The 27653-nt window shown below is 54.9% G+C and overlaps 1 protein-coding gene and 1 long non-coding RNA gene across 5 annotated transcripts; one reads left to right on the forward strand and one right to left on the reverse strand.

Annotated features, from left to right (window-relative positions):
- Window positions 1–1056: 1056 nt before the first annotated feature.
- KDM8 (lysine demethylase 8) lies at window positions 1057–24547 on the reverse strand. Of its 4 annotated transcripts, none has more exons than XM_058711174.1 (9): window positions 24410–24547; window positions 14125–14626; window positions 12061–12210; window positions 11341–11507; window positions 10141–10273; window positions 7463–7507; window positions 2842–2991; window positions 1817–1909; window positions 1057–1733 (listed from the first exon to the last, which is right to left on the reverse strand). In XM_058711174.1, exons 2-9 carry the CDS (start codon window positions 14590–14592, stop codon window positions 1569–1571), a joined length of 1371 nt encoding a protein of 456 aa, XP_058567157.1. In that variant the 5' UTR covers window positions 14593–14626; window positions 24410–24547; the 3' UTR covers window positions 1057–1568. The 4 variants fall into 4 exon arrangements, with proteins under 4 accessions (XP_058567157.1, XP_058567156.1, XP_058567158.1 ...); XM_058711173.1 differs by lacking the exon at window positions 24410–24547 and adding an exon at window positions 23756–24135; XM_058711175.1 differs by lacking the exons at window positions 7463–7507; window positions 24410–24547 and adding an exon at window positions 23756–24136.
- Window positions 24548–27653, forward strand: LOC131501289 (uncharacterized). The gene is made up of 3 exons (XR_009256738.1): window positions 24548–24785; window positions 25428–25537; window positions 25940–27653. It is a non-coding gene; the product is annotated as an uncharacterized LOC131501289 (long non-coding RNA).

Genomic DNA, 27653 nt, shown 5'->3' on the forward strand with positions numbered 1-27653 from the left:
GGACGTCCGCTGCAGGTGGCCGGGCGTCCGTACCGCGTTTTAACGCCCAAGTCCTCGTCCCTGACTTCAGAATCCCTACGTTACAGACGGGCCTCTGCTCGTCAACAGCGGCTTGGGGCAGAAGCGGGGGGCCGGCCGGCCAGGAGTCACGGGTAAGACGCTGGAGCCACACGGCCGCCCTTCGGGTGGGGAGGGGTGTCAGTGACGCAGCCAAGCCCCTGCCGTTCCTCACGGACAGCCAGTGAGCCAGACACGGTGGCAGCCCTCGTTTATGCCTCGATACCTTTGCCATTTGGTATTAATTCATCTGCAGAATTTGGCAAATAATTGTTCGTAACGCCAGACAGGGGAGCAAGCAGTCCCCACAGAGCCCTCGATTTCACTTCCTAAATAGCTCGTCTTTGCCTCTGCCCTCCATGCCCAGTGCTGCACCCCGACCGCACACCCTCTCCTTCAGGAGTCAGTGTGTGCCCGACCCCCTCCCTGCCAACGCCTCCCCTGCGCCATGTATATTCTGACGGGGTCCCGCTCAACTCGAGCCCCCGGACCTACGTGATGAAGCTCCGATGCCCTGGCCTGGTGGCAGAGGACGCGCGCGGCTAGCGTTCCGGCTGCCCACCGACACTTCCCTGTCCCTCTCGGTCACCTGCGGTGTGTTAGCCCCAACCCGGGCGGCCAGGCTCCGGCTCCAGGAACTCGTGGGTCCCGGGCCCGCCCGAATCTTCCCTGGGGCCTCTGAGCCTGAGGGCCCCGGCGCTGCAGGGACACGGAGCTGGCCCCCCGGGCGGAAGGCTCTCTGCGGGACAGGAACGAATGAGACCGAGGGGCAGGAGGGGGGCCGCGGATGGCTGTTTCTTGACTGGGGAACTGGCTACCGGGCGGGTGCGCGTTGAAAATTCGGCAGGCTAGGAGAGGCAGGCACCTCCCTGCAGGCAGGTCAGGCCTCCGTGACGACAACCGAAACCCGTCTAAGCTGAGCCAGCCGATGAGGACCCTCCCCTGTGACCTGCACCGCCTCTCCAGTCCGCGGGCCGTGGCGCAGTCACGACGAACAAGTAGGTGGCAATCCTAATGATTATTAGCTGCGAGCGTTCACGGACCCGCAGAGGTCCTGCGCCAGCACCGTCCCTGGAATTCTCTGTGCTGGGGACTCGGGCTGCCGTTTCCCAGATGGAGACCCACCCACGAGGTTTCCGCCCCAAATCTGATGCCGCGGTTAAGCCACGGGGCTGGGTTTGAATCCAGGCAGCCGACCTCAGAGCCACCCTGTACCTCTGCCCACACTGCCTGCCCACGTCCCAACCGCATCCGGCTTTAGGAGGCCCACGGTCTCCATGCAGAGCGTCCTGGGGTCCCGCCCGCCGGCCTCTGCTGCGCATCCCTGGCCGGAACGTGTGCCTTGCCGGGCCCTGCGTCCGCCTGGCACGCAGCCCGGCGCCCGGCGAGGGCTTTGGCACAGGCGGGTCTGGCTTCTCTCTAGATGCCGGGACCCAGCCCCAGGCCGGGCGTGGGGCAGGGAACGCGTGAACCCGTGACTGCCGTTGGCATCTCAGACCCTTCCGCCCTGGCTACGACCACCAGAAGCTGACGGAGAAGCTCAAGTCCAGAGCCCGCACGTAATGCCAGTATTTAACCGGGATGAACAGGATCTCTCCGGGAGACAGGATGCAGGACAGGAACGGGGCCTCGGCAAACTTGGGGAACTTCTCCAAGTCGGGGTTCTCCACGTCAACCTGAAGAAAACACTTGCCAGGTCTCCAGAGACACGGCGGGGAGGGGGGAAGCTGCAGTGTCACCGGGGTCCCTGCGTACCCACCTGGCTCGTGTTGTGAAGAAGATGCGTGTCGTGTGGATATAAAGCCTCTGACTCCTGCGGCGAATACAGCCGGATGTACTTCCTCCCCGTCACCTGCGAGACAGTGCCTCGTCAGTCAGCTGCCGCCCCCGCTGACCACAGGTCCCTGAACCCCCCCAGCCTCCCGAACCTCTCCCCGCCTTTCCGCGCGCCGTTCCCTGCACCCAGACTGCCCCAGCCCTCCCACGCACGCTCCAGGCCAGGCATACGTTGAGCCTCCAAACAGATCACGAATCAGTAACTCCGTGAGCGTCGCCGACGATAACTAAGCACCGGCCCGTGGCAGCCACCCTCCAGCTGCTCCAGGTGTGTTCTCTCGTTGAATTCCCCACAACCCTCCACGGCGGTTCAGCGTCACCCCTTTTCACAGATAGGGAAACTGAGGCACAGAGAGGCAAGCCAAGTGGGCCAGGTTCGCCCAGCTGACAGGTGACAGGGCTGGCGTGGATGCCAAGCAGCCCGGCTTCTGGGCCCCGGATCCCAGCCTCTCTAGCATCTCCGGGCAGAGCCTCTGGGCCGGGAGAATGTTCTCCTTTGTTAAACCTACCCGCCTAGAAAAAATCAGGCGGTTCCACAACAGATGCCTCTCCTTTGGCAAGAAACCCACATGCTCCTCTGTCTGGGTCTCCGGACACACCATCCAGTGGCCGGGAAGCCTCTCGTGGACAGAGGTGCTCGCAGGGAGACGACCCGGGTTCTGTCGGAGGGCAGGCAGGGGGAAGGCACTCGATCCCTCCCGAGATGACGCCCAGCCCTGCTCTGCCCAGGTGACGCGGCCAGGACCCCAGAGGGTCCTTCCTGGTCAGGGAACCGCATGTGGAAACAGCCCCATCCGGAGGGAGGGTCCCACGGGGGGCCTGGTGCCATCTCTCCGGTTCATTTTTGCCACATCCCTCTCTGTGCGTTTAGACACCCATAACGTGGCCAGCCCGTGCGGGGCGGGGCCGGGAGGAGGCAGAAAGCCAATGCTCTGGAGCGACTCTAACCTGGACCAGGAAGTTCTGCTGAGGGTCCTGATGGAGGGGAGAGACGGTTCCTTGGGGACCAAACCAGGCATTAATGGTGATCTCTTCTTCGTCCCCGTCGCCCAGGCAACAGTAGTCGGGGATGCTGATGTCCCGCTTCAGCTCCGGGATCTGTGGGTGTCAGAGCAGAGGCCTGGGAGGCCCAGTCCAGGCCCGGGGACACACGGGCCCAGGAGTCGACGGGCCAAACGCACACTGCCCGGCTCGGCGCTAACACGCCTGTGTCCACGTTTCACGGGACGGGGACTTAAAAACCAACTAAAAAAATGAATAGCTTAATTAGGGAAGAGTTATCATTTCATTTTCAGATTTGTTCCTGTCCTAGGCATCTTCGTTTTCTGTTTGAAAAGCCTGAAAGCACTGCTCCGCACTTAACCCAGCTTGGGGCGCCTGGGTGGCTCAGTCGGTTTAAGCGTCCGACCCTTGATTCTGGCTCAGGTCACGATCTTACGGGTTCGTGGGTTCGAGCCCCACATCAGGCTCTGTGCTGATAGCGTGGAGCCTGCTTGGGATTCTCTCTCTCTCTCAAAATAAACAAACATAGAAAAAAATAGGGGTATCTCATGGCTCAGTCGGTTAAGCATCCGACTTTGGCTCAGGTCATGATCTCCTGGTTCACGAGTTGAACCTTCCATCGGGGCTCTGCCCTTAACAGTGCGGAGGCTGGAGCCTGCTTCAGATTCTGTCTCCCTCTCTCTCCGCCCCTCACACGTGCATGCACGCTCTCTCAAAAAATAATAAAAACATTAAAATAATAAGTGCATAAACAAGCCAACCAACTTGTAATTTTCTAAAGAATGCACTCTTTTTGAAAATTAAGTTAAAGAAAAACAAAAAAGAAAATGGGGTTGAGGATTTATCACATCTCCGCAGAGCAAGATTTTCCAAAATTGATTAATGATAAAGCAATCACAAGACATACATTTTAAATACGTTAATTGACATGAAGGCCGCTGACGTGGGAAACTTTTGAAGTGTGGTGAATGAGGGTTAGTGTAGAGAGCTCATACAAAATAAAAAGGAAAAATAACAAGGACCCCAATACGTGACTCCACAAATAATCAAAGGGCAAAACCCAGATATCACACAGAAATGAATTAGACACAAGGAAGAGTTCACTCCCGTTAGGGAAGAAATCTGAATGAAACGTCACTGATGCCACGGTTTCCCACTAATCAAACGAGCAGACTGGGCCAGGGATGCGGCCCAGTGGTGGTGACGGTGTGGGCAAAGGGGGCCCCGTGCAGGGCTGCTGGTGAGGTCAAGATAAAATCATCGCGACAGTGACTGGGGACGGGCGGGCCTTCAGGGTGTTTAGGCTCCGACCCAGCCGGCAGTGAGCTTGAGCAGTGCTCCTTTGTGCGGACGGGCCGGGGGCCTCACGGAGGCTGAGGTCGGGAAGATCACCTCGAAGATCACCTCCCGCGGGGGCAAACGGCTCCGAGGCTTTGGGCAATTCGACAGAAACTCAAGTCTGGTCCCTAAAGGGGGACAAGGGGGACCCCTCTGCTACTTTCTTCGGCTATTTCCCGAGTAACGCCTCCCGGGTCAAAGGGGCAGCTGCGGGCCGGCTTTCGGCCGTTCTTTCAGTAGCAGCCCCTCCAAGTTCGGGCTGCTAAGAAGCCATCCGTCCTTCGGAATGGCTGGAATGCTCTCCCCGCAGCAGCCTAGGAAGAAATACAGACAGGCTGCTGTGTCCACTGTTCTGAGGCCCCCTGTCCTGTCGGCCAGAGGGGTGGGGGGGATGGGAGGAGATCCCCAAGGCCTCTGGGGACCTCCTGCCCCTCCGCCACCGGGCCGTCACACCACACAGCCGCTTCCTGCTGGGGTCGTGCCAGGCCCTGGGCCTGCGGAATGCTGACAAGCTGACCGGTCCCTGACGACATGATCAGGATTCCTGAAATATGACTGGTTGACTGAATGGTGTGATCAGAGCCACTGGACTCAGAGACCCCCCCAAGAGAAAGGAAGGCTCCCAGGATGTGACCTGATAATTAAAGGGAGGCCTGGCATGGTGGCCAAAATCTACAACATGGGGCCCCTGGGAGAAAAGGAAGAGGTTTTTGGGCAAGAGGTTTTGGGTGGGAGCCACTGAGCTCCGTGAAGGCAGAGAAGGCCCCAGAAAGCAGTGTAGGGACCCGCCAGGCAGCACTCTGGACGGCAGGGGTAAAAACACATCTCTGGGGACCCGAGATAAAGAGCCGGTGGCCCTCCAAAAGGCAAAATATCCTCAAGGTTTGTATTAAAAGCAATCGGACACTCTGCCTTCTACTTTTTTTTTTTTTTAACTATTTTTTTTTTTTATTTGAGAGTATTGGGGGGGGAGGATAGGGGGGGAGAGAGAGAGAGAGAGAGAGAGAGAGAGAGAGAGAGAGAGAGAATCTCAAGCAGATTCTATGCTCGGTGTGGAGCACAACTCGGGGCTTGATCCCATGACCCTGGGATCACAACGTGAGTTGAAATCAAGAGTCGGAGGCTTGACTCAGGTCATGATCTCGCGGTTTGTCAATTCGAGCCCCGCGTCGGGCTCGGTGCCGACAGCTGGGAGCCTGGAGCCCGCTTCGGATTCTGTGTCTCCCTCTCTCTCTCTGCCCCTCCCCCACTCTCACTCTGTCTCTCAAAAATAAATGTTAAAAAAGAATTAAACAACGAAAGAGTCAGAGGCTCAACGGACTGAACCACTGGCACCCCCACCTTCTACTTCTAAAACTGCTTCCTCTTGTTCCAGTAAAATGGAAAATGGCTGCTCCAGGACAAGGAGCCAAGTTTACCTGTGGCTTCTCAGGTCCCCCTGGAAGGTGTGACTGAGGTCAGGTCTCTGGGGACCGTACAGTTGGACTCCCCTTTCCTTTATTAAGCAACAGAGAACAGGAAGCAGGGTCTACAAGTCCTAATTCGGGAGACCCGGGCAAGAGACCCCAGCCCACCTAGCCCCCACCTGCTCCGGGCTCTTTCATTTCCGGCTGGCACAGCCCCCACAGGGCCCGGGTCCCCCGGCGGGACAGGCAGTGAGAGCAGCCCCAGCCCAGCGGCACAGTGGTGCCCGAGCCCCACCGAAGCTCACCAGTCGCCGGGGTCTCAATTCGAGTTCTCCTCGACTGCGCCTCTTCCCTCAACCCTGCCCAGCCACCTGCGTCCAGCCCCTGGCTGTTGGCACCTGTCTGACACCGGCCCAAACTGTTCAATCATCTCCCCAGGATGAGCCTTCAGATGGTTCCAGCCTCACTAGGCAGTTTTGAAAGTATGGAACACCATCGGATTCCACTTCTCTTTGTTCCCTTATTGTGCCCACATTTAAAAATAAAGTCTATTTTTTCTCACGATGATGACTATACATCCTCGTTATAGACACTTTGCAAACTGTGGAGAAAACAAGGGAAAACTACTCACGGTCTTACCACCCATGAATCGCTGTCAATCTTCTGGGCCTTTTCTTCCTGTTCCCACCAGAGCTAAGGTCCCTCCGTGTCAGGGCACATCCTTTCGCGCTTCCCCCCAGCCGGCGGGCCCCCAAGTTCCCACGGTGGCTTCGTGAGCGAGCCCTGCACCCAGGGCGCTGGGTGACAGGCGTGTGGGGGGCACACCGCCAGGTGGGGGCTGAGAGCGTTTCTGCCAGCTCCTGGGAGGCTGGTGGGGCCAGCCTGTGACGCCCCCTTCTTAGGGCCGACTGGTGAAGGAGAGAAGGAGCTGGTGCAGGACCTCTACCCCCGGGCACTCTCCCTCACGACTGCCCTGGCTCTCCCGACAGATCTCCCCGGAATACCTCCTCTCACTGGGACCCCTCCTGCTCAGAAACCTCCCAGGGGCCCCTGCTGCCTTGCAGATAGGTCCGGGTTCTTGGTCCGGCCTTCAAGGCTCTCCCCGCTGGGCCCCAGCCTCTCTCACTACCTCTGAATGAACCCTCTGCTCTTCTGAATGAACCCTCCGAGGCAGGCGGCCGCTGCCGGCACTTGGGGCCCACTCCAGGGTACAGCCCGAGTCTCGGTGAAGGAGCGCCTCTCACTGGAATGTCCTGCCTCCAGCCTGGCCGGGCCCTCAGTCTGTCCTGAGGGTCTTCGATCTGGCCAACCAGCACTGGGGACCCACAGGAGCCGAACCCGGGCCCGGCTGGGCACACACGGGCCCAGCTCGGGGCGACGGCCTCGTGAGCAGACAGCTGACTCTGGGTAAGGACGGTGCTGGGACCGCCCAGAGAACCCTCACCAAGGAAGGCAGCGACCCGCTCTTTGTGGGTCGGGTCAGAGCCTGCCACCCGCACTTGGCTCCCCAAGACCCATCCCTCAGGTGTGACCACACCGGCTCAGACTTCCGGCTCCACCCGCTGGGGCCACCTCCTCCCCCTTCCGGGGTCTTGGGGCCCCGGGGTCGGCAGGCCCAGGCTCTCACTGGCCACCTGGCAGCTTTGTCTGCTCCCCCGCCCACTGCTGGAGGACACAGGTGCCACACAAGGTTCTCCTTGCTCACCAGTGGGGTGGGTGATGAGGCTGTCAGGCCCTTTCCTGCCTTCTGGGCTCAGAGCTCAGGAAGGGAGGTGGGACAGAGGGAGAGCGGAAAAGACAAGAGGAGAGGGCGTCAGACTTACCTGGTCAAAGAGCTGGTGCTGAGCCAGGTACCCGACGTCCCTCGGCTGAGCCGCAAGAGAAAAACCAGAAGTGACACAGAAAGCCTGGTTAGTCGTAAGGGACACCCTCCAGGGTGCTGCCGTTAGTGGCCTCTCGGCACCAGGGTGCACCCGGCCCCAGACAGCCACCTGGCCCCAGACAGCCACCTGGCAAGGACCCTCGGCTCTATCCTGCTTGGTCCCCTCCGTGACCTGGGGGCGAATGGGACGCTCTCCCTCTGGGGCCGGGCTGGGCCTGGGGGAGACTCCGATCCGGGGCTGCCTCTGTAGGGGCTGCTCCAGGACTCAGCTTCCTCCCTGAAAATGAAGAGGCTGCACTTATAGGAGCCTTTTTCATAAATAAAAATGGACTACACTATATGTATTACTTTGGAAAATTTTTCATTTAATGGTAACATCACGAATATCTCTGCAGGTGAGCACAGACATACGTGCCTCATTCTTTTGACGGGGCCATGTTTCATAGACGGGACAGATCATTATGAAGTCAACCATCCCCTGCTGGTGGACATTCAGGGTGTTTTCCCGGCATTTCCACAAACAGTCTAACATTCTGGGCCTTCCTTATGTTTATGTTCTCCCAAAAGCAGAACAACCGAGTCAAGAGGCATGAGCATTCTAAATTCCAGTTGCTTCTGCCAGGTTATTTTCCCAAAAGTGAATCCCAGGTTGTCTTCCTGGCAAAACTGTCAGTGCCCGTTTCCTACACGCTGGCCTGCCCTGGGGATGATCATCTTGTGAGAATTTCCGCCAGCAGATGGATGAAAAGATCTGTGCTTTCCACACTGGGCTCCACAAGGCTCAGGGGCTTCCTGGGAGGAAGGGCTTCCTGTCTAGGGCTCTGGAAGGGCCAGTGGGGGCAGAGCTTGCGAGACGCTGCTCCCCCCACCCCCCTCCATAGCCAGGGCGGAAGTCAGCCTGGGTCTAACGGGCTCTGGGGCTCAAACTGTGTTGAAGGACACGAAGGCTCCTCTCTAGAATCCCTGGAGAACCTCTGTGCTTCCAACCCTCTCCCTCATTCCCTTGTCTTCCTTACAACTATGGAAGCTACAACATGCCAGACCAGGGCTACGAGGTGGGCACGGCCGGATGTGATGTGGTCTCTCCTGCCATGGATACTGTGGCCCAGAGACACTAACTTCGGTTAACCGGGCACTGACCGTGCCGCGCTTACAGCTTGCCGCGTTTAACTCTCACAAACGACCCTGCGAAGTAGGCATCAGCAACCTCCAACGAATCCCAAAGTCAGGGCACTGAGGATCGAGAGGTTCGGCAACCAGCCTGGGCCACAGAGCCGGCAAGACGGTGCTGGAGTTAACGCTCTCCCGCCTCAACCCGAAGCGCACCTGCCTGCCCCCTGGCAAACCGCACCTCCGGTTCTGCGCTCCGCTCTGGGCTCGGGGCTTCTTCCCGGAAAAGGGGACCGGAAAGGGGGTTCACTCCTGTGAGCACAGGGGCAGAGCAGCATCGCGTGCTCTCGTGCCCGGTTCCCTTCTCTAGGCCTCTGGGCGACAAGGGACGCAGTGGGGGTGGGTGTGGAAGGCGGGGGACGCGGGCACGGAAGAGGTCTGTGAACGCAGCGGGTCGAGGCCGCGCCCTGGAGAACCGCACCAGGCGCCGGCAGAGGAGGCCGGACACTTGGGAAGAGAAGCAATGGGGGCAGGAAGGGTGATGGTGCAGGGTGAGGGGAGATCTGGGGGGCCCTCGGGAGCTCACAGTTACGATGTAGAACAGTGTACAACGGGAGAGACCGTCAGCCAGCACGGTCTCCACCTGGGCCCTGTGGCTGCAGCGGACCCACGACGAAACCAGATCAGAACTCACAGGGCCAGGGCCCGGGGCTGCCTTGGGTGTGGGAAGGGGAAGCCACCACTGCCCTTATCTGAGACGGTAAAACGGCACCACTGCTTCGGAGAACAGCCTGACAGTTCCTCAAGAACGGTTAAACACAGAGTCACCACAGAACCCAGCGGTCCCGCCTCTGGTACACACCCGGGAGAGACGAACACTTGTACGTGAGCGCTCACGGCGGCGTTTTCCACGCCAGCCAAAGTGTGTGCAACCTGAACGGCTGTCAGCCGATGCCGGAACGCAACGTGGGGTCTCCATGCAGTGGAAGAGTACTGGGCACAGCCAGGGACGAGGGACTGACGGCGGGCCACGCGTGGACGAACCCAGACGGCACTCTGCCGAGGGGAAGTGGCCACAGACACCCACGTTTGATACGATTCCATTTCTATGAAATGTCCAGAATTGGGAGACCCACAGAAACAGGAAGCAGGCTAGTGGCCGTCTGAGGACGGGGTGGGAGGGCCGAAGGGGAAATGACTGTTCATGGCTACCGGGTTTCTTTGGGAGTGATGAGAATGTTCTGGAATGAGACACTGGTGATGGCTACAAAACCTTACAAATACACTAAAAAAGCACCAAATCGTACCGCCCAAAATTAAATAAAATAAAAGACTTGAAATGAGTCGTGTTGTGCCCGCCCGGCAGCCTGCCCCCCTCGCTCTGGCCCACCCGCCTTCTGACCACAGGCTCTGAGAGACGGATGCCTCCAAAAGGCTGCCCTGCAGTGCCCGAATGTCACGCGTCCTCCCTGCTGTGAGCCCCACGGGAAAGGAGGCGCGGGGACATACCTCATCCCTGATGTACTTGCTGATGAACTCGTTGACCGTCATGAGCGTCTGGGACCACTCCTCGTCAGTGTACCTGGAACCAACCTCCACCGGGACAGTCCGGCAACCAGCGACATCCTGGATGTACTCCAAGCTGGGAGACAGACGTGTACGGTCACCATCACCTGCGCGCTGAGCCTCGCCGGGCGCTCCGCTAAGTGTGCTTCACACGGGTCTCCTTTTGTCTTCACGGAACCTCTGGGGGAGAGGCTGTCACCCCCACCGCACCGGCGAGGGCGCTCGGGTGCAGACACGTGGGGTTACGTGCCCACTGGCACCACGGAGCTTTGCAGAGAGATCCAGTGAGGCTGGCCTGCCAAAGCTCTTGCTGGGCGGTTCTATCTCCCTGCTGGCCAGGAACTCCCAGTTCTCTGTCTGCTCACCTCGTCTCTAAGCTGGGAAACCTCCTTGGAGCCAATGGCAGAGAGTGCAGCAGGGGCGCAGACAGGCCTGCGTCCTGAACGCCAAGGACCTCTGGCACGTTACTTAACCTCTCTAAGCCCTTGGCCCCCATTTGTAAACGGGGGCGATGACAGTACCTGTCCCACGGGAACCAGGGCGGACAGAGAGGGAGCAAACCTGGCACATGCTCAATCCGGTAAAACACCCCTGCAGCAGAGCTCTTCCCACAGCCTTGGCGGGAACCGCCCCCTCCACGGACCCCCAGACACAGGTGACCCGGCCACCCGTCCTCACAGACCCCTGCTCCTTCCCACAGGCATCAAGGCCACTGTCCAGCAGCCTGAGCCGCTCTTACAACCATGAATCCGGGGTGGGAGACCAGATGCAGGTGTGAGGAGGGAACGAGCCCAAGAGCCCCGCCAAGAGAGAAGGGGACGTGTCTTGGGCTCTTGCCTCTGCTCTGAAGCCGCAAGGCCCCCCGAGAAGGCCCACGGGATTGCTCAGATCCTGCAAAATGGCACGAACAGACTTAACGCGAGCACTCGCTCAGACACCTGCTTTGCGCAAGTGAGCCGAGGACGCCACGGATCTTACGACCTCTGGCGTGAACTTGGAGCAGCGCCATCTTGTTTAACCTCAGCAGCCCACGCGGGACCGGTCGGGAAGCGCGTGCGAGGCTGCATTTCCCGGGTTGGAAGAGAGGTGGAAGCCGGGTCCTGCAATGGGCAGAGGAGGCTCCCGGGCCTCACAGCCACCCACCTCCACTTCTTCATGCACGGCCACTGGTCGGCCACGCCTTCCAGGATCACAGGCCTCCCTGGAACCAGAAAATGCTTCCGGAAGTGCTGGAGGGACGGGCAGCGGAGCCGCGGCACCGTTCTCTCAGACCTCACGTCTGGAATCCGAACATGGTCGTGCCTCGCTTTCTGTTTAAAAGCAAAACAGAACAGCCGCACGTGCAGCGAAGTTAACATTCGGGGCCACCCGCCGGGAACGTGCGTCCGTCCCCGGCAGGCTAGCTCTGCTGTCACGAATGGGAACAGCTAACATCTACTGTCACTGTCACTGCTGCTGCTCCTGGTACTCCTGGCCCTTTCCTACTAGATCACTTAAAGCGTCTGTTCACGCCGCCTGGGTGGCTCGGTTGGTTAAGCGTCCGACTCTTGGTTTTGGCTCCGGTCATGATCTCACGGTTTTGTCAGTTCGAGCCCCGTGTTAGGCTCCACTCGGGACTTTTCCTCCCTCTCTCTCTGCCCCTCTCCTGCTTGCACGCTCTCTCTCTCACAAAAATAAATAAATATTAAAAAAGAAAGAGCAGACAAAGCATCTATTTGATTGTAAAAGGAAGGTGAGGCTTTCACAGAAACTCCGCAGAGGAGACGTTACGACTCCAAATGCCGTCTGATGTTAAAGTACTCTGTCATTACTATGCGTTCCTCTCCCATCCTGTCACTAGTGAGGAGAGGACCGTTGACCCACCGGCAGGAATATGCAGGACGGATGAGCCACGTTTCCACGTTGCCACTCGGTCCCCGCGATGTCTTCTGAGGGGCTGTGCCGGAATTTCCCAACCACCTCCCAACTGAGTGACCTGAGCAAGTTACTGTCTTGGGGCCTCAGGTTCCTCCTCTGTTACATGACCGGGAGACTAGGTGTCACACGTGAAGTGCCCAGAATCGCTGGTAGGAGCGTCTGCTCCCTCTGCCCCACACCACTGCAAGCATGTGCCTCAGCTCTGCCCCTGCCCCCCTGCCCCCACTGCTGCACGTGTGTGCGCCAGCTCTGACCCCGCCCCCTCTGCTGCACGCGCGTGCGTCAGCCCTGCCCCCCCCCCCGCCCCACTGCACGTGTGTGCGCCAGCTCTGACCCCGCCCCCCTGCTGCACGTGTGTGCGCCAGCTCTGACCCCGCCCCCTCTGCTGCACGCGCGTGCGTCAGCCCTGCCCCCCCCCCGCCCCGCCCCACTGCACGTGTGTGCGCCAGCTCTGACCCCGCCCCCCTGCTGCACGTGTGTGCGCCAGCTCTGACCCCGCCCCCTCTGCTGCACGCGCGTGCGTCAGCCCTGCCCCCCCCCGCCCCGCCCCACTGCACGTGTGTGCGCCAGCTCTGACCCCGCCCCCCTGCTGCACGTGTGTGCGCCAGCTCTGACCCCGCCCCCTCTGCTGCACGCGCGTGCGTCAGCCCTGCCCCCCCCCCCGCCCCACCCCACTGCACGTGTGTGCGCCAGCTCTGACCCCGCGGCAGTGACGACTACCAGTCTCACCCGCAGGCCGTGCACGCGGACTCGTGCTCACCATCCTTGTTACACCCTCTGCTCTCATTTCCTCTCACGCCCTCGTCAGCGGCACCTCCCTGAGCACCGTGAGCGGAGCTGCCTCCCCCACCTTTCCCCCCGCACGGAGAACGCATTCCGTAACAGCCTCTCTGTAACCCAGACTCCAGGAGAACAGGCCCTTCCGTACGTATCATGCCCTCGGCGCCTGGCACATCTAGGCCACCGCTGGTGCCGTAAAGCTGCCGAGCAAACCCCTCCCCCTTACAGGCATGGGAACGCAGGGGGCAGAGAGGAGTCAAGACACCTGCCCGACTCACAGGCGGTGGGCAGCTGGTGGGAACGCGGCCCGGCAGGCCAACTCCAGACCTGAGCTCTCACCCCCCCCCCCCCGCCCCCCCGGGCTACACGCACTGCCCACCACCACCCGCACCGTGAGCCCCACCCTGGGCACGGGGCCACCTCTGTGTTCCTTTGGGACAGACTTGGCGTGGGAAAGGGCAGTGAACAGTGAAACTCCCGGGTCAAAGGACACTGGCATCTGCCCCCCCGTGGTCTGCATGTCTGCCCTGCCCTCTGAAAGGTCAACCCACGCACCCTGCCCTTGGCCCCTGGCATCCTCCGTGGCACCGGTATTGCATAAACCCTCCTTGTCAGTTTCACGGCCAGACATCGTTACCTCGCTGTTCTTGCCTTTTTTTTAACCACAGGTGAGGCCGAGCATTTTCCCACACGCCTAGAGGTATGGTAAGTGAGGTCTGCGTGTCAGCGCTGGGACCCGAAGCCTGGCCTCCGCCCTGCAGGGTAGTCCTCGTGCGCTAAACACTGGGAAGGCCACATGCCGGGACCCTGGGGGCGGCACCCAGCAGTCACAGGAACGGGAGACGGCTGGATGTAGCACGTGGCCCAGACGCGGCGGCGCGGAGAGCAAGGCAGCCAGGAAAGGGGTGACGCTTCCAGGGGCTGACCAAGAGCAAGCTGGAAGGCGTGGGCCCATGCGTCCCTCCGGCTGCTGCTCTCTCGAGCCACAGCGTGTCCACCTCCGTCTCTCCTGAAAGGGCACTGCTTATGCAGACACGGGGGGGGGGGGGGGGGGGAGGGGGGAGGGTGGGAATCGGAAATCCGGCCAAGCGGCTCCCCTTCCGAATCCACGGAGACGCTATTTTCATGCCTCGAGGCCTCACCCCCCAGGAAGAGCAGACTCCTTCCTTCTAGAAAAACAGGACCGTCGGGGCACCTGAGGTGTGGCAGGCGGCAATCCCACCCAGATACCTTCTCGTGGGGCTGCTCTTGGGCCGGGCCTGGGGCGGGCCTCTTTCCCGAGGGGAGGTGCGCCTGCAGGACGGCCGCGACTTTAGTGAGGATGTCCCCGAGGATGGCCGCCCCCATCAGCAGGCCCATGTCGCAGACTCTCAGGGCTGCGGCCACGGCGCCGGCGTCCCCGGGCTCCTCGCACAGACACACGGCCTTCAGGAGGCAGCCGAAGGCGTACACGCGGCGCCAGTCTCTGTGCACGTCGCGCCACGGCCCCGTGTTGAGTTTCTCCCAGGAGTAGTCCAGGATGGCCTCGCTGGCCTGCAGACACTCGTCCCCACGGCCGCCGCAGAACAGCTCGACCGCTTCCCGCAGCAGCCGCACCACGCTGCGCTCCACCGTCTCCCCGAGCTGTAGCGTCAGCTCCTCTTTAGTGGGGGGCAGGAGCGCCCTGAGTGCCTCCCGGAGGGTGCCGGCTCCCGCCATGGGGCCCTCTGCCGGCCGGGTCGTGACGACGGTGCTGCGGGAAGAAAGAACAGAGCAGAACAGCGTGTCGCGTGCCCAAACACATACATTTGTAGATTTTCATAAAATCAAACTGGGGAGGGGGAGCTAGAGCTGTGATGCTATCCAGTAGCGAAAACGTCACCCACTGAGATTTTTAATGTATATACTAATAGGCAATCTAAGGAATGGGAGACGATATTTGCAAATGGCATATCCGATAAAGGCTTAGTATCTAAAATATGTGAAGAACCGATGCAGCTCAACACTCAAAAAGCAGATAAACCCAGTTAAGAGATGGGCAGGAGACATCAACAGACATTTCTCCAAAGAAGACATCCAGAGACACGTGAAGAGATGTTCAATGTCAGTCATCATTAGGAAATGCCAATCAAAACCATAACGAGATTCCGCCTCCCACCTGTCAGAATGGCTAAATCAAAAACACAAGAAACAACTGATGCTGGTGAGGGTGTGGAGAAACAGGAAGCCTTGCGAACTGTTGGTGGGAATGCAAACTCGTGCTCTGGAAAACAGTATGGAGGTTCCCCAAACAGTTAAAAGCAGAACTACCCTATGATCCCGTAATTGCACTACTGGGTATTTACCCCAAAATACAAAAAAACACTAATTCAAACGGATGCATGCACCCCTATGTTTATAGCAACATTATCTACAATAGCCAAATTAAGGAAAGATTCCAGGTGTCCATCGACTGATGAATGGACACGGAAGATGAGGTATATACATATACAATGAATGTTACTCAGCCGTAGAAATTGAAATCTTGCCGTTTGCAACAACATGGATGGAACTAGACAGTATTATGCTAAACGAAATCAGAGAAAGACAAACACCATAGGATTTCACTCATGTGGAATTTAAGAAACAAAGCAAATAAGCAAAGGAAAAACGAGACACAGAGAGGGAGACAAACCAAGAAACAGACTCTCAAATAGAACAAACTGATGGTTACCAGAGGGGAAGGGTGTGAAGGGATGGGGGGAACAGGAGATGGGGACTAAGGAGTACACTTTCCATGATGAAAATAAAATATTAAAAGATTTTAAAAAATCAGAAAGCGATAAAAATAATAAAAATAAAATATAAAGTCACTTTCTATAAAGAGAGAGACCATGCAGACATCTCCCTTACAGGTTCCCACGGCTTTCCACACGTGTCCTTTGTGACACACGTCTCACGTGAATGACTACAACGGTCTTCTCTGCCAAGCGTAAACTCTTGTGAGGGCAGGGCCCCCGTCTGTCTGGGGTCACTCCTACATTCAGGGCCTGGTATGATACCAGTCTCACCGTGGGCACGGGATAAATGTGTATTCAGACAGGAACGTATGTTGTCCTTAACTGGAACGCCTCCAACATCCCTCCTGTCTGGCAAACTCCTATCCAACCTTCGAGGCCCACCTTAAATGATCCCCTCTGGGAAGCCTGCCAACACTCTGATGGCTCACATGTCTGTCTCTCCAGGACTAGCTGGCAAGCTTCTCCGGGGCAAGAACGTGCCTCATTTCTCTCCATTTCCCTAAAGTCCGGCTCCCGGTGGGCACTCAACTAAGGCTATTGGAGGAATGGGGTCTTAACTTCTCGGGAAGAACCCTGGGAGTACAGAAAACCTACACAGAAAGGAAAAACATCATAGTTGGTGCTCTTCTATACGGACGGCAGGCCGGTCCTCATGCGTAAGCACTAACAGGTGAACAGGTTCTCACAGGTTTGTAATTGCCCACCTCTGATTGGTCACCTGTGCCACTGCACTCTGGGTATACTAACAGCTGTTCCATCCGCTGTCTCTCTCACGATGCTAAGAAATAGGGACCATCATGCTTTTTGCAGAGACTGCTCTATGCTAGGTAGGGGTCAGCAGACTTTTTCTGTAAAGGGCCAGATGTTACACGTTTTAGGCCTGGCAGGCCACGCGGTCACTGCTGTCGCTACTCGGCCACTGTAGCGTGAAAGCAGCCTTTCGCAGGATGTGAACAGATGGGCATGGCCGCGTTCCAATAAAACTTTACGAAAACAAACCCTTGCTTTAAGTTCACCAAAATCCTTTTCACCCTCTCCCTGGGCACACAGACTACATTTCCAGGTCATCCCTGCCATGCGACGTGGCCACGACTGCCAGCTCATGTGAACGCAAGTGATGCAGCCACTCCGGGCCTGGCCCGCGTACACCTCCTACAGGATTCTCCACGCTCTCCCTACCCGCTGGCTGCAAGTGAAGGACTCTGAGGCCCTAGAGGATGACACAGCCACAGCGGCCACAGGACTGGGCACATACACCCATGCTGGAATGCCTCATGAGCCAAAAAGACCTTGCATTGTGTCGAGCCGCTAAACTGCTGATGATGCGTGTCACAGCGGGTAGCTGCCCTGACACAGAAACTTCTATTGCTGAAGAAACAGAGGGCAGAGTATTCAGTTTTGTGGCTCAGAATCCTTTCCTCTTTCTTAACAACACTCCTCCGTTTCCTTCTGAGGAGTTTCATCTCCCCCGCTGAGGTCGGTCAGGTGGGATGTTGCCGGGGCCGTGGGTGTGTGCGCAAAGCCAGGCGACTGGTTCTAAGCTGCCTCCCTTGAATGTGAACTTTGAGCAGATCGACTGGACTGGAGGTGGCTGGTGCTTCACGGTCTCCTACCGGCCATTTCTGGGCCAGCCTGGTCTAGGGGCTCACAGTTATCGTCCTGGATTTCTGGGTTATGGAGCCCCTTTCGTTCTTACTCTTTTCAAAGGGCAATTCTCCAGCTTTCCATTCCTTCTGTGGCCCCAGTGGCTCTCCAAAAAACATCTTCCTTCTGTCAGCCAGGGTTGGCTTCTTTGGTCAGGGACCCTACTTGACCCACAGGAGTCACTGATATCCCCCACCCCTGGGGGATGGTGAAAGGCAAGGAGGAAGACTGATAAAGCCTTATCAGATGTCTCACTTCCTATAAAGGGAAGAAAGCCACCGTTCCCCAGTGATCCCTGCCTCCTGTGACTAACACCCTTATCTGACTCCTTCCTCTGGAGCATGGGCAGGACCTGTAATTCGAATGGCCTTTGCAGATGCCATTAAGAATAAGGACCCTGAGATGGAAAGATTATCCTGCATTGTGTGGGTGGGTCCAACTTTATAGAGGAGTCCTTGAAATAATCTTTCCTGGCTAAAGTCAGAGTCAGAGGGAGAGGTGGTAACAGAAGGGGCAGAGAGATGCAGTTTTGCTGGCTTTGACGATGGAGGGAGGGGGTCACAAACCAAGGAATGTGGGTGGCCTCTAGAAGCAGGAAAAGGCCAGGAAATGGATTCTCCCCTGGAGCTTCCAGAAAGGAATGCTGCCCTGCCAAGACTTTGATTTTAGCCGTCAGCCCCACGTTGGTCTAATCTTATGAAAATGTAAGATAATGAATTTGTACTGTTTTAAGCCACCAAGTTTGCAGTAATTTGTTACAGCAGCAACAGAAAACCGTTATGACTTGCTTCTAGCCAACAAGTGTGTAAGTTTGATACATGTGGCTTTTTTTTTTTTTTTTTTCCTAAGATGGCAAAGGTGATGGATGGGATGCCCCTTGATCGGGTTACATGAGGTTTAACTTCCACTGCCAGCCGACTCTCCCTACTGCCTTCCTGGCTCGTGTGCACTGATGAGCACGTGGCCAGTTGGGAGAGGTCCGCACGGCGAACAGATGATGGCGGCTTCGAGCCAACAGCAAGCTAGGAACTGAGGCCCTCCGTCCAACAGCCTCCAAGAACTGAATTGTTCCAACAACCACAGGGGTTTAGATCCTTGTCCAGTTGAACCTCTGGACAAGAACTTCGTCCTGATGGACACCATACCTCGAGCCTCGTGAGATCCTGACACAGAGGGCCCCACTAAGTCACACCACAGACTCGACCCAAAGAATCTAAGACAAGAAATATGTGTGGCTTTAGGCAACTAAGGCTAAACTGTCATACAGCACTAGATAACTAATAAACACCCCTATTCACATTTCCCTGACACCCTGGGACTCAACAAGAACTCACACAAAAGAACGGGAGAAGAAAGCAGTTTCTTTTAGCACCAACGTGCATGAAGAAGTCAGCAGTAGACAGGGAAGGGAAGACACAGGAAGGCTAGAGGTGTGGTCCCTGCAGGTAGGCTGGACAGCCCCATCCCTACCTCCGGGCCCCATTTTAACTCATTTCTCACCAACTCGTGACTAACACCACCCACAACACTGACAGTAACACATCGTTACCTCTTTAAACTTCACGGTCCGATGAAGCCGAAAATATACAGTGTTTACTCTAAGCCAAGGATGCCCTAAGCACTTTTTAATTCTCACAGAAACTCAAAGAAAGTATCATCGTCCCCATTTCGCAGATAAGGAAGCTAAAGTGGTTAAGTGACTTGCCCCACGCATTGGGCTAGGAAGAGGGGACACGAGAGATTTAAAACTCAGGCAGTCTGGCCCCCAGACTTCCATGATCTCGTGGGTGAAGGAACCGAGCCACAACATCTCCGGCCAGCACAGGATGAAGTTGGGAATCTGGGCTGTTTAACCCTCAACAAAACCCTGTAATGAAGGAATGATTATTCCCACTCAACAGATGAGAAAATCCCATCACTTCGTAGAAGCAAAACGGATGATCTTCCTTGTGTGTCATTATTTTTGAAGAACCTCTTCCTGAGCCTGAAGCAACAGCAATAACGTACCACTGCCCATATCACGGTTCTCCCACCCTTCCCCTCCCTCTAATCTTATTTGTCCCTCACAACACTGTCAAGTGGCTAGGGACGTAGATGATCATTTTCCCTACACCCCTACCTTCTTTTGCTGATGAAGAAACTAAAGTCCAGGGGAAAAATGAAGTGACTTTCTTATGTGCCCTGTCGATGCTCCGTGGTTTCTGTACGTTATAATCTTACAATGTAATCACTTACAATCTCGTGATGTGAGGTTTTACAGAGACGAATGAAGTTAAGATCTGGGAGAGTAAGCAACTTGTCCAAAACTACACAGTAACTGGCAGCGTCTACCCGGAACACTTTTCAGCTTCAGGGGTGAGGATTACATCAGCTTTTGGATCTTTGTATCCTAGCTCGGTCCCCAGTGCACAAGGCCTTCCAGCCGGCCCAGTGAATGATGGCACCGAGAGCCTCGAGTGGCACGGCCCTCGCCTACCAGGACGATTTCTATCTCTAGCCTCCCAGAAGATTCATAAATGTCTTGTGTTGGTCTCATTGACAGCTTTCTCGGGAGAGCTTCACGGCCCAAACTTCCAATGTGGCCTTACCCGCTACCCACACACAAAACCGCATTTGTGCCCGTCAACTGGCCTCCCTGGGTGGCTTCATGGCTCATCCCCTCAAGAGTGACTCACGTGTCTTATAAAACAGCCTCGAGAAGTCTCGGGGCGCCAGAAGACCTCAGAGACCTCATATCCTGGCTTCTCGCAAAGGTCGGCAATAAACCTCCCAGAAGACCACTTATTTGCCTGACTAGAAAAATGGCTTCAAAAGGGGTCCTTATGTACCCGCTTTGTAAATCGGTCTCTTAGTGGCCTTAAAAAACGGCTTCCCAGAGGATTTTAAATGGGCTATAAACCAGTTCCCTGGGATGCAGATTACGGACTTTGTAAACTGGCCTCTCGGGGTGACCTTACAAAACACCCCCTCAGAGAGCTCACAAAGGCCCTTCAAAGTGAGCCTCCACAGGTGGCCTCGTGTGCTGCTTTGCAACATGGTCTCCCAAGGCCGTCTTGTTTGGTCTCCATAAACCTGCCTCCTCAGGCAGCCTATGTGTTACTTTGCAAAGTGGCCTTGGAGAGGGACTCATGTAAATGGCCATGTCAAACAGCCTTCTGGGAGAGGGCCTCAGGTTGGCTGTACAAAACAGGTCTCCTCTTGGCCACATAATATAACCTTAGTAATTAATTTCGAATCCAGAGCTCCTCGGTGAATGGCTTTATCAAACAGTCTTCAGAGATACTTATGTTGACACCATATGACAGAGTCTTCCAGAGGTGGACGCTCCGGGATAGCTCCGAGTTTGTTTTCAAAATGACTTTTCAGACTGGCTCTGTCATAGCCACTTGAATGGCCTCCCAAAGGGCCTCATGGCTGATCTTGTAACACTAGCCTCCCTGGGGCGCCTGGCTGGCTCAGTTGGTGGAGCACACAGCTCTTGATCTTGGGATTGTGAGTCTGAGCCCCACGCTGGCTGTAGAGATTACTTAAAAGTGTTAAAAATAGGGGCGCCTGGGTGGCGCAGTCGGTTAAGCGTCCGACTTCAGCCAGGTCACGATCTCGCGGTCCGTGAGTTCGAGCCCCGCGTCAGGCTCTGGGCTGATGGCTCGGAGCCTGGAGCCTGTTTCCGATTCTGTGTCTCCCTCTCTCTCTGCCCCTCCCCCGTTCATGCTATGTCTCTCTCTGTCCCAAAAATAAATAAAAAACGTTGAAAAAAAAAAATTTAAAAAAAATAAAAAATAAAAAAAAATAAAAATAAAAAAACCACTAGTCTCCCAGAAGGCCTTGTGTTCGCGGGTGGAAGCAACTTTCCACGGTGACGTGGCATACCGGTCATTATTTCTCTGAATAATCCTACAGCCTGATTCTACTGGCTTCTCGGACCCTTTCATTAGTTAGCCTTTTAAATAGTTGCCGAATCAAACAGCCTTTGGGGGAGGAGCTACATCCTACTACAGGAAACAGTCTTCCAGAGTAGAGCCGTGAACTGTTTCATAAACAGGTTTCTTTACATACTGGACCTTGTCTGAGGGCCCGATGAAACCCACACTTTGTGTTAGTTTTACAAACCAACCAATCTCCCGTGGTTTCTTTAGAGCACCAGGAAAGTGTTAGGTTCTACCCATCAACCCTCTCAGTTAGCTCCTGTTCCGTGAAATGGCCTTACAGAAAACGGCTTTCACTGGCTGGGTCAAACCCCTTCTTGATGACCGTATGAAACTATGGTCCAGAGAAGGTGGCCCCACGTGGGCTGTCAGCAGCCCTCACAACAGGCCATCTGATACGGCCCTCCACTGAAGGCAGGTACAGGCCACACGAAACTCCTTTCCAAATGGCCTCAAGTCCTGGCTTTACAAATCAAACTTCCAGCACCCCCCATGTACTGGTCTGACAAAAAAGGCTTCTTGATAATAGTAAAACAGTCTTCCAGAGGAAGGTGTCAGTCAGAGTAGTCTTGCGGCCTTGGCCTGGCTTTATTGACTGGCTTCCCAGAGTTCCCCACTGAACTGCCTTTCATAAAAGGTTATACGATACAGCCTTCCTGGGATGCCGGAGTGGGTCAGTTCACTGAATGGCCAACTTTTGATTTCAGCTCAGGTCATGATCCCAGCGTCACAGGATCCAGCCCCATGTCGGGCTCTACACTGAACATAGAGCCTGCTTCGGATTTTCTCTCTCTCTCTCCCTCTGCCCCTCTCCTCCACTCATGGGTTCTCTCTTCCTAAAACAAAACAAAACAAAAAAACACAGCCTTCCAGAGGAAGGAGTCAAGATAAACTGTGTGAGTCTTTCAGAGTGGCACTGTAGACTCATCTTCTAATTGGCCCCCCAGAATTCCACATAAAAAGGCATAAGCAGAGGTTGTATAAACTGCCTTCTGCAGTCAGGTACAGGTGGGTTAACTACAGAATATATCCTACAAACCAGGATGCTGTATATAGGCCTTTTTTGTTTGGTTGGGTTTTGGCTTGGTGAAGGATACATTTTTCTCTTGTAAAACTTTTTATTCTCATCGTTTTCTCCAAAGTTCTTTGTCCTTACATTGTTTGGAACTTTCATTTCTGCAAGCAGAGATTTCACAAGCTGACTACTGGGCGTGCTGTTAGTTTTCTTTCATATGTACGTAAATTTCAGCATTTATTTCATATTATTTAAATATCTAATATTTAGGACTGGTCAAGTCATAAACTGGGGGTATTCAGGCCAACTGAGACCGATGGTCACCCTAATTATAGGCCCTATGAAAAAGCCGGAGTGGCCTTATATTGTCACTTTAAAGTCAGTTCCCTAAAACTCGTCAGGTTACCGGCCTGGAGAGACCTCTTGTTGGTCACAGAAGTCTTTTTTTGAAGGAGGTGAGGGTGGAGGCGTCAGGTACAGAAACAGCCCCAGTGGTCTTGTGTCCTGACTTCGTCAACTGGCATTTCAAAGTGCCACGTGTACTGGCTTTGTGACATGGGACAGCTTTCAGGGGAAGGTCAGGTACAGGTTGCACAAAATAGCTTCTCTCGGTGGACTGTATCTTGCCATCTCTTACAAAAGGCTTATTTGTTGATGACAACGATACTCATTTGTTGATGAAACGATACTCTAGGTACGGGGGTCAGATAAAGGTGGTCTGAACTAACCTCTCCAAGTGGCTTTTGTCTCCGCTTTATAAATCAACCTGATACGAACTTCATAAAAGGTTTCTTGTTGGTTGTATTTAACACAAAGGAGCCACGTATGGGCTACATTTTTATGCGTGGCCTCAGGTCCTGACTTCGCAAATTCACCATCGAGATGGAGCACGTTATGTAAGCTGGCCTTTCGTACTGAACAGCCCAAGTGGGTTCTGCTGGTTACAAAACAATGCCTCCTGGGAAGCCAGGATACTCATCCCAGAATTCTCTTAAATTATCTTTAAGAACCTAAAGCAATTGCCACAACAGACTTTAAACTGGCTGGGAGAAGCGGCTTCTTGGAGAATCTCACCAGGATTCGCAGAGGGTTGGCTTTATTTAAGAGCCCCCCAGGGTCCCACAAACGTCTCCGGCTGACCCGAAATGGCCATCCTGAGAGCAGTATGCTGGTCATGAGAAGCTTCCCGTGGGTGGCTTCCAAAATAGGAGCCTCTACCTGGCTTTCTGGGAGCAGGCTGCCCACTTAGTTTTCAAATCTCTTCAATTTTATTGTGGCACTATTCCACGTAAGCTGTGCAAAAAAAAAAAAAAAAAAGCTTTCTAGGGAGCTTTATAAAACTTTCCAGAGAGATTTGGAAATATTTCCAGAAAGCTTTGTTTAGCGGCGCCATGGGTAACTTTGGCCTTCTAAGGGCCCCGCTGCCTCGGGTTCGGGCCGTCGGTGGGGCCCTAACACCTGCCTGCCCCCTGACCTTGGGCTTGCTATATGTAACCCTGCTGAGCACGGTGACTTACCTTTGCTGGATCCTAACGCGAGGGGCGTAACGCGACACCGATGCTCAGAGTTAACTCCTATTACTTACAAATCCCTGTCCTTCAGGTACCCCAAGCTGACGCTCCACCCGAGGGCTCACACCCCTTCCCCGCCTGGGGCTTCATTTGTCACGGCCCACATTTGGTTTACAGCAACCTAGCTCCAGGCCTATGACAAAGGCAGCCTTGGTCCACTACCTGCAGGTGCCGTCACCGAGGAAATAAACACTCGCGCAGGCGCACTAGAGTTCCGCCAACGCGCCCCCAGGAATCGCGCAGGCGCACACCGCTGGCCTCACGCATGCGAAATTACTGGTTTAAGGCGAGCACTACGCACGCGTGGAACCTACCTCCTACCCGCGACGTGCAGGAGACTTGGCGCTGCGTTCTCAGGGCGCATGCGCCGCCTCTTTTTTTTTTTTTTTTCCCCCCCCTCCCCTCCCCATTCCCGTCCCAATTTCTCTACTTTGAAGAACTGCCTGGGGATTTCCAAGGCGCACGCGCGAGGCAGTCTTTCCACCGCCAACCCCCCCCAACGCCCCGCCCCTCTGCGCCTTTAACACAGCGCCTGCGCAGTCCTCCCCTCTGCTTCTAAGGAGGCAGGGCTTCCCTCCCTCTGGAGTTGCTCAAGTTCACCTGTCTCGAGTTTGGGCCGTGTGGAGTGGCGCAGAGGCTGGCGACGACGTGTTCCGTTTGGTCGGAACACTCTGGCTCTCTCCTCCGAGTAGTCAGGCTTGCCGAAGTATCGATCACTCAGTGCTCGCCTGATCGGGGCGGAGTGCCTAGCCGAGCGCCGAGTGATCGATGCCGTGGCCCCGCCCCGTCGTGTTTACAAGGCCGTAGGGTAGAAGCGACCCGCAAGTGAGGGGTCTTTTCCTGGTTTTCGATTCCCACGTGGGTGACGCCTGCGACTTCCTCAGCAAGGATAACTTAGTGTGCTAATCAGCTTCGCATCCACCATTTCATCGAAACCGTACAACTAAGAGGATTCGTTTTCCTAGTTTACAGGGAGGTCAGCCAGTGCCCAGTGAAATAAAGGGGCCGAATCCTTGTACTTTGGGAAAGTCACAGCTCCTAAATTTTTGCATCCACGGCCCGCAGGAGTGAGGAAATCCTGGGTTTCGGTGGGCAGCCAGAATCCTCACTCCTGCCGCCGCGGCCCCGACCCTGAGTGGTGTGGGCATCACTGCGGGTTGTGGTTTGGAGCACACTGCCCGTGGCTTCCAGGGATTCAGGCCTTTTGAAGCATTGTACAGAGGTGGTAGAAAGTCCTGCTCATAGTGGGTCTGGAGTCCGAGGAGGAAAGGGAAGGGAATCATTTCCTGCTATCAAAGAAAAAAGTTACTCATGACACCTTTAACAGGTGGTAAGGCAGGCTACCTGCCGCTGCAGTGGGGGTCTGTGATAGAGGAAAGAGGTACTCCTGGACTCCAAATATGACAAAGGCAAGTGCAGATTCATAGCCAAGGAGCAGGGTCTAGGTCAGTGGATGGGAAATTTTTAAGAGGAAGCGTGAGGGATAAGGGGAATTCTGCTAAACCGACCACCCAGGATTTTTTGCTGCCGGCAGGCCAGGGTGATAAGATAGTCAAGGGTAGAGGATAAGAAATCGGGTCAGATACCAAGGGTAGGGGATTTCTGCTTAATCCAACAGGATTCTTGCTAAAACTGGACTCAGCAAGCCAAGGACAGCGCCCAAGGTCAAGGCTTAGTTAGAAAGAGGACTGAGAAGAGCCTTGTCACTGGTCACCAGGGATGTGTCAGGTATTCTCTGGGGCCCCGAGAACTCCTCGATGTTAATTATGTTAACAGTCCCGTTAGGTGGAGATTATAATGTCTTATAGACAAGGAAACTGAGGGTTGCTCAGGGCCAATTCAGCAGATCAGTGGGTTCTAGGTAGTTGGCTAACATTGTGGAAAACATACCAAATGAACTCACCTCCTGCCCTCAAGGGTCTTGCAGGGAAGAGAGATTAACAGATATTTATTGAACATTGGCTACACACCTTGAGCTTTCAAAGCATTTAAAAATACTAAAATCCTAGATTAACTATTATAATTTCCACCCCCCAGTCGAGTGGTGACGGCATTGAATTTTGTCTGAGCCCCGTGTTTCTGGAAAACAGTGAAGGTTGAAGGAATTTCCCTCATCCTTTTGTGTTCCAGAAAACAGCTTGCTGCAAGGAACCCCTTTTCCATGTGACTTCCAGAAGGCTCGTGGATGCTGCCCGTGTTTACCTCCAACAAGGCTGGGCACAGACCCTCCAAATTCCCACTCTTTGCCTCGTAAGTGATTAGCTGAACTGCTTGTCCCCAGTAATCAATCAGAGCAAAATGCTTGTCAGCCAAATTTCGTTAAATTCTCTCCTTCCTCCAGCCCCTGAACTTTGGTCCACGCCCAGCCTAAGCCAGCAGACGGTCCTTCTTGCGAAGAGGACAGAATGTTCTCTGATCCCCTGTCCCGTTATGCTACTCTTTGATCCCACTTTCTAGTTCTTTTCTGCAGCCTATAAAAGAAAAATCTTTTTGCCCAACCCTGACGATGCTCGCAAACCTTATTGATGAGGGAGCGTGGGCCAAGCCAGGGGCAAAGTACAGGCTAACAGCACCCCCCTCCACCAGGTGGGATATGTGTGATATTCCTCCAACACTCCTGCCTGCCCAAGAATAGGGGAAAGGAAAGAAAGCAAATAGTTAACTGATAGAGATCACAGTCCTGCAGGGACAGGAGTCTCCTTTAGTTTACGGATAACTTAGTAAATTGCAAGAAAAAGGCAATCTTTTCCATAGCCTAATCTCCAGAAACCTATAGATTCTATTTCCTGGAGCCCGAATATCACCCTCATCAAGATGTAAGGGGGTTTAAGTGCTTGCCATGGTGATATGGGAAACAAGGCAAATGAAAAATTAAATTCCCTTACTGCCTACAGCCATTAACAAGTCCTTGAAACAGAGTGACCTTCCTCTAGGAGCTCAGCTGCCTTGACGATGATGACATTTTGGTAGGGGCAAAAGAGAATCTTGTCTTAATATTATCCTGACCACCCTCCCTCCCAGGATCCTGTGAGTCTCCTTAAACACATAAAAATTTCGGGGTGCCTGGGTGGCTCAGTCAATTAAGTGTCCGACTTTGGTTCAGGTCATGATCTCACAGCTCATGAATTTGAACCCCACGTCGGGCTCTGTGCTGACAGCTCAGCGCCTGGAGCCTGCTTCGGATTCTGTGTCTCCCTCGCTCTCTGCCCCTCCCCCGCTCATGCTCTGTCTTTCTCTCTCTCAAAAGTAAATAAAACATTAAAAAAAATTTTTTTTTAATTCCTTTGCAAACCTCCTTTATCTGTACCACCGCCCCCTCCCCGCAAAGATATATGTTAACAGTCATATTCCAGACTTAACGGCCCCTGATACACATCTGAAGGGCCTCATGACTGAGGTTTCACTAAGCAGTAATAAAAGATGTTTTCCTAGGGGCGCCTGGGTGGCGCAGTCGGTTAAGTGTCCGACTTCAGCCAGGTCACGATCTCGCGGTCCGTGAGTTCGAGCCCCGCGTCAGGCTCTGGGCTGATGGCTTGGAGCCTGTTTCCGATTCTGTGTCTCCCTCTCTCTCTGCCCCTCCCCCGTTCATGCTCTGTCTCTCTCTGTCCCAAAAATAAAAAATAAAAGCGTTGGGAAAAAAAAAAAAAAAAGATGTTTTCCTAGCTAGCCCCTCAAGGTCCTGGAAACCTTGCTTCCAAAATTCCTTAGAGACTTACACTGTCCCTAACCCCCTGCCAACCAGAAGGTATATATATAATCAGTCACTTTTCACAACCCCAGTGCAGCTCTTTCTGCCCACGGGTCCTGTCCCCGTGCTCTAATAAAATCACCTTTTTGCACCAAA

Source organism: Neofelis nebulosa, chromosome 18 (genome assembly GCF_028018385.1).
Source record: "Neofelis nebulosa isolate mNeoNeb1 chromosome 18, mNeoNeb1.pri, whole genome shotgun sequence".
NCBI classification, from domain to species: Eukaryota; Metazoa; Chordata; class Mammalia; order Carnivora; family Felidae; genus Neofelis; species Neofelis nebulosa.

Coding starts and splice junctions, on each gene's coding strand:
- KDM8 (XM_058711174.1), bottom strand. CDS start 14,592: ATGGCGGGAGCCGGCACCCTCCGGGAGGCACTCAGGGCGCTCCTGCCC. Junction 2,992..7,462: donor AGCACCAGCTCTTTGACCAG/GTAAGTCTGACG, acceptor TGACACCCACAG/ATCCCGGAGCTGAAGCGGGA. Junction 1,910..2,841: donor AGCAGAACTTCCTGGTCCAG/GTTAGAGTCGCT, acceptor ACTGTCTCGCAG/GTGACGGGGAGGAAGTACAT.